This window comes from Penaeus vannamei, chromosome 38 (assembly GCF_042767895.1).
Source record: "Penaeus vannamei isolate JL-2024 chromosome 38, ASM4276789v1, whole genome shotgun sequence".
Taxonomy (NCBI): domain Eukaryota; kingdom Metazoa; phylum Arthropoda; class Malacostraca; order Decapoda; family Penaeidae; genus Penaeus; species Penaeus vannamei.
The window spans coordinates 6,993,521-7,003,520 of record NC_091586.1 but is presented as its reverse complement, the minus strand read 5'-3'; the positions used below and the strand labels follow the sequence as shown (position 1 = coordinate 7,003,520).

Below are 10,000 nucleotides of genomic sequence, written 5' to 3'. Positions count from 1 at the left end.
ACCAGTCAAGCGAAAGGAGGTCGTGGGAGGCCTGGAAAAGGAAGGATGAGTCATGGGGGAAGGGAGAGAAGGAGGGATAAATGGGGGGAAAAGAGAGAGAGAGGGAGACACGGACCCTACACGGGGATGGTACATAATAACCTTGGGCCTTCAAATAGACAACCACTACGTCTCGATTCCTTTCTCAGAGGAGCAATGTGCTGGAGTGAGGTTGTGCTCATCCAAGGCGCGAGGTGCTGCTCCTTGGCTGCCCGAAGGAAGTCTGCCCGTCCTAATGCGAAGTGGTCTAAGGTCGGTTATAAAATGAGTCTTACTATGTGACAGTCGGTGGTGAAGAATGAGAGTGCTGCAACAAGACACATCTCTTGCGGAAGGGAATACATAACATAACACGGGATGTTTTGAGTGGAAAGAAGAGATGAAAGTGGTCTAAGGTCGGCTATTAACTGAGTCTTACTATGTGACAGTCGGTGGTGAAGAAGGGGAGTGCTGCAACAAGACACATCTCTTGCGGAGGGGGATACATAACATAACACGGGATGTTTTGTGTGGAAAGATGAGATGAATCAACAGGTAAAGCAGTGACCATGCGTATATGCATATATATAGGTATGTGTGAAGATACGTATGAGACAAACATTTAAGATTATATAAATTGTATAGAATATAACAACAGATACATAGAATAATATTAGCTCACATGTTTCAGTAACATGATATAGATATTGCTGGGTTACAGATGTGTGTGTGTGTGTGTGTGTGTGTGTGTGTGTGTGTGTGTGTGTGTGTGTGTGTGTGTGTGTGTGTGTGTGTGTGTGTGTGTGTGTGTGTGTGCGTGTTTGCGTGTGTGTGCGTGCGTGTTTGCGTGCGTGTTTGCGTGCGTGTGCGTGCGGGTGTGTGTGTGTGTGTGTGTGTGTGTGTGTGTGTGTGTGTGTGTGTGTGTGTGTGTGTGTGCGTGCGTGTTTGCGTGTGTGTGCGTGCTTGTTTGCGTGTGTGTGCGTGCGTGTTTGCGTGTGTGTGCGTGCGTGTTTGCGTGTGTGTGCGTGCGTGTGTGTGCGTGCGTGTTTGCGTGTGTGTTTGCGTGTGTGTTTGCGTGTGTGTGCGTGCGTGTGTGTGCGTGCGTGTGTGTGTGTGTGTGTGTGTGTGTGTGCGTGTGTGCGTGCGTATGTGTGTGAGAGAGAGAGAAAGAGAGAGAGAGAGAGAGAGAGAGAGAGAGAGAGAGAGAGAGAGAGAGAGAGAGAGAGAGAGAGAGAGAGAGAGAGAGAGAGAGAATGAAGGGGAAGAGAAACCTCTCCACCACACACAAGGCGCCCCTGTCAGCCCAAACGCGCCCGCATACGCACCCGCTCCCTGAGGATGTAGACGGGCGTGCGGAGGGCGGCCAGGCGCGAGGGGCGGGAGACGCGGCCGCCCGCCTCGCGCGCCTCTACACTAAGGGCGGTCTCGAACATCAGGAGGTTGTGCCGAGCAGTCTGTGGAGAAATCGCAGCGTCAATAAAAGCATTTTGCTATAAAGAATGGATCATCTAACCGCTCGAAAAGCATGTTTTGCGTCTGTGATGATGAGTATTGTTCATTTTAATAATGATCATGATCAACACAAACAGTACCTGGAAGTCATCCTTTACGCTACACAAACTTGAATACAATGCCCCGCCCTATGCTGCCATAGGGCATCACCAAATTACAGGGCGTATTTTGCTCTAGCAGGTTACCTCTACAGGGAACGGATGAACGCATGGGAAAGTAGCCATATGGCACTATGTTGGTGAATTCCTGCGTCGCGGGAACACCCAGGATTCTAGGGACTTCTGCCCCACTTACAACAGGGGAGCTCAGACAATAAGCATTACAGAGAGAGCTTCTGGGTGAGCTTGGCACGTGCCTTTACGTAGTACATATGAGAGCAACTAGCGGCACGTTAAAAGAGCTTGAACTATTTCTTAACTATCCTAAACAACTAGAGCTAGGGTCACACTAGTCTTCTCTGTCCTGGAATCCTTAGACAGCCTCGCCGAACTCAGGTTCGAAGACCAACCAAAAGCTTTCGCTGGCCAGACTTCGGCGAGCCTGTCTAGGGATCCCAGGACAGAGAAGACCTGTGTGACCCGAGCTTTAGTAAATGATTGTGTATCCAGATGGCTACCCCCCCCCCCTTTGCGCGGCCAAGTGGTTATTAGCTACATTATGGTCGATTAGAGTCATACTTTTATACCATAAGGTATCCTAATACATCAACAACAAATTCTTTTATACATGTATAAGAGAGAAAGAGGAGAGAGAGAAGGGGGGGGGGAGAGCGAGAGCGAGGGGGGAGCATACCTTGAGCGTGGAGACGACCAGGTAGCCAGCCACAGACACCGACACGCTGTCTCCGCCCATCAACGGAGGCAGCTCGCACCTTTAACGAAAAATGGAAGGCGTGAGAGCGACGTTCTTACCAACATTCAACGGGTCTTAAGGAACACTTGGCCATGTCGCTTTCACTTCACGAAAGTCAACTCACACGAAGCTGTCGCAGACCACGTCGTCGCAGGAGAGGATGAGGTGACTGCGCTCGTCCCTGCGAAGGAGAAGGGGGGGGGGGGAGGTTAGGGGGGCCGGGTGCTGCTTTTGGATGGAGGATATATATATGTATATGTATATGTATATATATATATATATATATATATATATATATATATATATGTATGTATGTGAATAACACCATACAAACACACACACGCACACACACACACACACACACACACACACACACACACACACACACACACACACACACATATATATATATATATATATATATATATATATATATATATATATATGTGTGTGTGTGTGTGTGTGTGTGTGTGTGTGTGTGTGTGTGTGTGTTTGTATATATATAATATACATAATATATTAGATATATATATTTTATATATATACATATATATATATATATATATATATATATATATATATATATATATATATGTATATATATATATATATATATATATATATATATATATATATATATATATATATATATATATATATATATATATATATATATATATATAGAATATCAACACATGCATAAGCAGAGGCTCACATGGGTCCGGTGAGAGTCTGCGCAGATCCCTCGTGTGGCGGCGAGGTCGTCGGGCGGTCTTGGCGGACGCTCCTCCTCCTCCTCTCCGCCGCCGTCGGGTCGCCGTCAGCTGCAGGAGGAACCGCCTCCCCAGGTGCGGCCGCCGCGTCTGGCTGCGCCTCATCTCTGGACACCTTGGGCGCGGGAGGGAGCATGAGAGGGCGAAGAGGAGAAGGTGGGAAGCAGCCAAGGAAATGAACATTGACAAGGAAGGAGGCGAGGGAAGAGAGCACAAGGCGCAAAGAATCGACCTCCAGTGCTCAGCTCCACGGGAAAGATAACCAAGTGATCAATATATCGCTTGGGGGATGATTTGCCCAAGGGAAATGAAAAAGTGGATTAGAATATTTCAATGAACCCTTTATCTGCTTCAGGTGATTTGGCGTGAGTCGTGTCCCTGCTGAGTTTAGGCTCAGACGCTTCGCTTTCTCGGTTGGAGGTGGAAGGCGAAGGAAAGACACAGAACCTCACAATGTTTTCTCAGGAGAGACACTTCTTGTCGTGGTTTGTGAAACTGTTGAATCTCTTTCATTCATTTTCACTTTCCTTTGGCAAGTGACGCGTATCTGCAACCGAACTCTACGGGGAAATGACGCGCCATTTCATTACAAAATTGAACTCGGTACACCCCTGAGAGGCGTAATTATCCCATACTATTTAACAACCTAATGCATAGATTATTAGGCGATATACCACTTGAGGGCAATGAAACCACCATTTGCTATGCCGATGAGACTTGCATTAAATCCTCATCCGAGAACAGAATGCAATAGATTCTTGATGTACTTTCTGCAATTGCTAATGAGTGTGGCTTAATAATACCGACTGTAGAAACCAAGGCACTTAACCCAAAGACAATCCCTCTGCCAAGACTTCACATCGATGACGGTAAGCTAGATCTTTGCCACTAATACGAATACCTCGAAGTGATTGTCAATGATGCCAAGTTTATCAAAAACCGGAAGAAAATGTCGTGGGAGCGACTGAAGCCACTTCGAACAATTGGCGGCAAAGACCATATTGCTAGACTCATTTACTTGCCATACATACGGTCAGTCATAGACTATCATGTATTGCTCCTAATATTGTTCAAGGAATCAGAGTTAGCTAGTTTAGAAATTGTATAAAATGAGGCTATGAGGATTATTATTGGTGCTCCTAAAACAACGAGGATTGTGAATATGAGAAGAGAACTTGACTCAACTTCTGTTTACGAAAGAATTTTATACATAAATACCGCATTTAGTGTCAAAGCAATAAGACAACCCCTCTAGAGTTCCAAGGACAACTACAACAGAATAGTGGAGCTAATTTTGAATGGCAATATCGATTCATATTCAGATCCATAGCTACAAGTAACGTATAAACACTTATCTCAGCTGAACATACCGATAGCTAAGATCCAGCATAGCAGGATGGGCTTTTGTCGTACACCACCAGGATTGTAGGAGGGTTCAAGACGGCTGGCACTACCCAAACTGAGTTGGCAGGAATACTCAAAGCCACCGAATTTCTTTATAACCAAGCCTAAGGTGCTCTCCAGGCTTTGAACACACTAAACAAAGGTGCAAGAAATATTGCAAATAACATCAGAATGAGTGTGCATCGTGCAAAAGAACGAGGCCATGATATACGTTTTGTGTGGATACCATCGCATGTTGGGACCCCAGGCATGATCATGCAGACCGCCTAGCAAAATCAGCATGTGACAATCATAGTGTGGATATAGATCCTGGGAGTACCTCTTGCTAGGATTTCACACATCATTAAAACTTCCTTCAAAGAGGACTTGACTGAGCCGACTAATTCTCAAAGGCCTGGAAGCTGTAGTATAAAGCACTATGACCCATTTACACAAGATGCTTTCATCTATGGTTTATATATAACAAGGATAAGAATAAGAGAATAAGTGTGATATTGTGACCGCAAAAATCAGGCTGGGTTATAGATTATAAAGGCAGGTCAGTGCATATTGTTATGACGAAGATACTGTGTAAATTATATGACGAAAAATATTAGTGAACGCTTATCTCAGTGTCGTGTGTTACAGCCTTTCACACCACCCAACATGAAGTATAGAGAACTATGGATCTATTTCATATCATCCGATGTCTTAGAAGATATAGGTATGTTGTCTCCGAAATTTGGAATCTAGCATCACACGAGCACATAACAAATGTAACAAGCCTTTTCACGCCTAAGATGAGTAAATAAAGGAGTGTGTAATAGTTCTTTTCTTTTAACTGATACAGTACAAATTATGATAATGTTATAGCCTAAATTCCCAATTTAATACTATTATGTAATGTTGTGACCATGCATCAAGTATACCACAGCTTGCCCACGCCTATGCAGCTAGCTAGGGTGGTAAACAAAAGACTAAACTACACTTGATATTCGCAATACATTTCACTTCCCTTCTTGGAACTGCCAAAGAAAAACAGAGCGAGTCTCCAAGAAAATGAATGAACAGTAACCCAATTGGTGATTGTAAGTGTTCAATAAATATTTTCTGTGATTTTTGCTCCGCTTTATTACCTCTCCTTCTTCTCCCTCCCCCTCTCCCTCCCCGCCACCCCTCATCCCTTCTATTATTTCCCCCATCTTCCTTCCCCCTCCCTCTTCCCCTCTCCTTTTCCTACCTTCTCCCTCTCCCCCCACCTCCTTCCCCCTTTCCCTCTCCCTTCTTACCTGGAATCCGAGCGGGTTGAGCGCCGGCCCTGAGCACGAGAGCGCAGGAGAGCTCACTAGGTCCTCCACCAGGTAGAACAGAGGCAGGCCGCTGGGGACACGAGCGGGGACGTCCAGCACCAACTGCGGCGGAGGAAGGGCCAGAGAATCATGAGGGCGGGACAGGAACGGGGCGGGGCGAGGGGTTGGGGCACGGAATCAAGAGAGGGCGTGAAGGAGAGACACAGGCAGACGCAAAGATACATCCGCACAGAGAGAGAGAGAGATAGAGAGAGAGAGAGAGAGAGAGAGAGAGAGAGAGAGAGAGAGAGACAGAGAGAGAGAGAGAGAGAGACAGAGAGAGAGAGAGACAGAGACAGAGAGAAAGAAAGAAAGAAACGGATAAAGAAGGAAAGAGAGAAACAGAGAGAGAGAGAGGGAGAGAGAGAGAGAGAGAGAGAGAGAGAGAGAGAGAGAGAGAGAGAGAGAGAGAGAGAGAGAGAGGGAGAGAGAGAGAGTGAGTTACGCTGGTCAGTTTTGCTAATATAAAATGCAGCATTTAAGTGGCCCTTCTCAATGTTTAAATAACTAAGGTCAGCTCACTTCCACCTGCTGAGCTAAGGCTTGGAGGGGGTCAATTTCCTGTCAGGGAATTTCAAAGTTTTATACAGAGGCCGGACTTTGTATTTAGAAAACGTGATTCTTTCAAAGTGAGAAAACGGGAGTATCTAAGGACATACTATAGTATTCTGTTACAGTCGATAATTAAATGGTTATTGCCAATTGTTTCTTTCTCTATGCATTTTCGAGAATTCAGAGTAAGAAAATCATTACTTATTTGACTTTAAGAACAATCTAAAGATAGTGACAAGTTATTTGCACTTCAGAATCTAACACTCAGGTCGGACCGGTAGCCTGCGTGAGACACGTTACTGCGTCAGGGATCGGGCGAGAATGCATCCGCGGGCACACCTCTCGCCCGCAGCGCCCGTGGGACCTGCGCAATGTCTTTGGAAGTCGAAGTGAGCTGACCTGTCTTATCCTGACCCTAGCCCTGACCTTGGCTCCGACGAGCGGCGATGGGCCGTGGTTCGCGAGCGTGTAGGTGAAGGCGACGGACGGGCCGAGGCGGGTGGGCGAGGTATCAGAGGGAACACGGGGATCCATGAGCTCCTGCAGGCTGAGGGACTGGTTGGCGAACGCCTGCACGGCCTCGGGGGCGGAGGACCTGCGGTCAATACAGGAGAATCCTTCGTCAGAACCCAGGAGAAGGTTTAGGCCAGTGGCGTCGTGGCCTATACTCACTGCTCTGGCGAATAACAAGGCGCAAAACCCATCTTCTCGCGGAATGGACTTTGACAAGTACTCAAAAAGATGGAATGAATTATGTCAAACATAATTACTCAAAAAGATGGAATGCATTATAGAAAAAAAAAAAAAATCAAAGGCTAAACGTTTTCAGGAAATGCGGCGGGATCGGAGCCCTGGCCAGTTCCCGAGGCATCGCGTACCCCAGGCCGAAGACCTGGTGATCCAGGCGAAGAGGCACGGCGAGGTCCAGGCTATTGTCCTCTGGATGCAGATCCTCGCTGTCGCTGGTGGCGTTGATGAGCAGCCGGAGCTCGGCGCGGGGGGCGGCCAGTAGGAGGTCGGCGAGGGCGAGGGGCGAGCTGTCGAAGACGAAATCGAGCGGGATCTGTGGGAGGAGTTTGTGGTTCATGAATGTCCTTTTGAGCGGGACACGGCACGGGGGCAGGGCTTGGGCATGACCATGAGACACAGAATTACGTGGATCATTTATGGTTGACTAAGGTAGAAAAAAACACAATGCACAAACTAGATTTATTGAAGAAAGTGAGATAACAGTTTCGGAATCGTCATCGATTCCATCTTCTGACCCGAAGATGGAATCGAGGACGATTCCGAAACTGTTGTCTCACTTTCTTCAATAAATCTAGTTTGTGCATTGTGGGTTTTTATACCATAGCATCAACACGGTAGAGTGTTTTTCCGTTCTTCATGGTTGAGTAAGTATTAACATAAAGATTTATTCATCATATCAATGCGGTAGTGCATTATTCCTGACCAAAATTTGCGTATTGCGGCAAGACTCACCTTCATGTCCCGCCGAAGCTCTGACTGGAAGGTACAGAGTACTGTAGGGCGGTCCGAGGGCCCCGTCGCGGAGGGTTGGCACTGCGGGAGCAGCCGACGGCTGGACACGTGGCGGAAGGAGAGCTGCGCCGGGAAGGACACCGCCAGTCGCACCGCCGAAGCCGCGGCGCTGCCCACGGTCAGCTCCACCGCGAAGCGCGCCTCCTCGCCCACCGCAAGCGTCTGCCTGCGGCACACACAAGCACTCTAACAAAGATTCATAAATTGATGCATATATATGTACATATATACAAGTATAGATATATATAAATAGTGAGAGAGGGGGGAGAGAGAGAGAGAGAGAGATAAAAGGATTGGGAGAGAGAGGGGAGGAGAAGGGAAAGAGAGAGAAAAGGAAGGAGAGGGTGAGGGAGGGAGAGAAAAAAGAGGGGGAAGGAGGAAGAACGAGAGAGAGAGATACACAGAGATGGGTGTCTGACGCCGAGAGAGGAGAAGCGCTGATTTGAGCCCTACAGCCTCCCCTCTGCTCGCCCGGACTCCCCTGACGACCTACCCTGGCGCGGCCGTGAGCGAGAGGTCCGGACTCGAGAAGCAGGTCAGGGGGTCATCGCAGGTCAGTCTGCCGTGACCCTGAATGACGGTAGGTCGGTTCAGGGCGAGGACAGGTGGTACAAGCGTCGGTTCACCCGCGGCTCCTGGTTCCACCTGCGTATCTACCTGCAGGGGCAGAAGAGCCACGCTGGCCGCAGCTGCTATGGGCAAGTCGATCCGCGGGCGCCCGGGCTGCCGTCGAACAGGGAGAGAATTACGAAACTCATGAAGGCAAAGGCATCGACGAACGAGTGAGGAAGTCATTTTGCAATGCTTGGTGCGCAGTGAGGCTGCGACGCTTCCCCCTTCCTGCATGCCTCCCCTGCGCATGCAAATCTGACAGGTGCTGTTTTGTATCCAGTCAAGTGATGGGCATACCTCTGCATATTATCATGAATGTCAGTAATCTATCTGGATTTAGAGAATCTTTAAGGCGTTAACCTGACATGTCACCAAAACTGGCTAATCTAATTAACCCAAAAAGCGGACAATGTGGACAAGCATTTCATTTGGGTAATTTTACCTAATCAAAGAAGCTATTTGCTTTTTATCAATCATTTCGGTGGACAATTTGTAAATATATCACCTCCAGATCTTTCTTCATTGCAAAATATATCACCTGCAGTTCTCTTTTTCTATTGCAAAATATATCACCTCCATATTTCTTTCTCTATTGCAAAATATATCACCTCCACATCTCTTAAATTGAGCCATCTTTGCATCTACCTCCTATGGTAAAAACCCAGATGGAATCGAGGACGATTCCGAAACTGTTGTCTCGTTCTTCAATAAATCTAGTTTGTACATTGTGGGTTTTTCTACCACAGTATCAATACGGTAGCGTGTTTTTCCATTCATCTATCTCCTATCCTTTTACTGACCTTGTGACCCCATACCTAGAGGCCCTTACCTAATCTTACAATATAAAGTTAAAACGCAAATGACAAAGACCAGTCCGTGGCTTCAACCCGGACCCAGCAAACAAGAGAATCCTACACTAGGAGTCCTCAGTCGCTATCCTCCCAGGACACTCACCAGGACGTAAACCTCGAAAGTCCTGACGTCGCCGGGTCCGCCCCCTTGGCTCAGGATCGCCTCGTAGGTTATTCTGTCGAGGAAAAAGGAAGGGAGAGGCGGTCACTTGGCTTGCGTCCTCGCGTCAGATTTTCTGGTCACTCATTCATGCCGCAATGACCCGTGTGCGTGTGTGTGTATGTGTGTGTATGTATGTATGTACGCGCTCGCGCGCGTGTGTGTGTGTGTGTGTATGTATGTGTGTGTGCGTGTGCGTGTGCGTGTGTGCGTGAGTGTGTGCGTGTGTGCGTGACTATGTGCATGCGCGCTCATTCATGTGTGTGTCCCCCACTCACTGGTTCTGCTTGTAGTGCACGAAGGCGAGTCTGCCCTGCTTGGGGTCCAGCTGCAGCGTGACGTTGACAGCTGCAATGAAGAGAGGGCGCTGTTAAGAGACTGTTGCCGCTGCCTGTG

The 10,000-nt window shown here is 47.6% G+C and overlaps 1 protein-coding gene across 1 annotated transcript in view; it reads right to left on the bottom strand.

Annotated features, from left to right (window-relative positions):
* The window catches only part of LOC113815644 (integrin alpha-5), a 23,942-nt gene that overhangs the window by 1,272 nt on the left and 12,670 nt on the right, over window positions 1-10,000 (bottom strand). Inside the window, exons 14-25 of the mRNA XM_027367671.2 lie at window positions 9,883-9,952; window positions 9,548-9,620; window positions 8,475-8,704; window positions 7,922-8,147; window positions 7,318-7,502; window positions 6,866-7,034; window positions 5,828-5,950; window positions 3,098-3,270; window positions 2,507-2,563; window positions 2,323-2,401; window positions 1,344-1,472; window positions 1-31 (exon numbers count right to left, since the gene is read on the bottom strand). The exon at window positions 1-31 is cut by the window's left edge and continues 68 nt beyond it. Coding sequence (XP_027223472.2) covers window positions 1-31; window positions 1,344-1,472; window positions 2,323-2,401; window positions 2,507-2,563; window positions 3,098-3,270; window positions 5,828-5,950; window positions 6,866-7,034; window positions 7,318-7,502; window positions 7,922-8,147; window positions 8,475-8,704; window positions 9,548-9,620; window positions 9,883-9,952 — 1,545 coding nt within the window. The remainder of the gene's footprint in view (window positions 32-1,343; window positions 1,473-2,322; window positions 2,402-2,506; window positions 2,564-3,097; window positions 3,271-5,827; window positions 5,951-6,865; window positions 7,035-7,317; window positions 7,503-7,921; window positions 8,148-8,474; window positions 8,705-9,547; window positions 9,621-9,882; window positions 9,953-10,000) is intronic.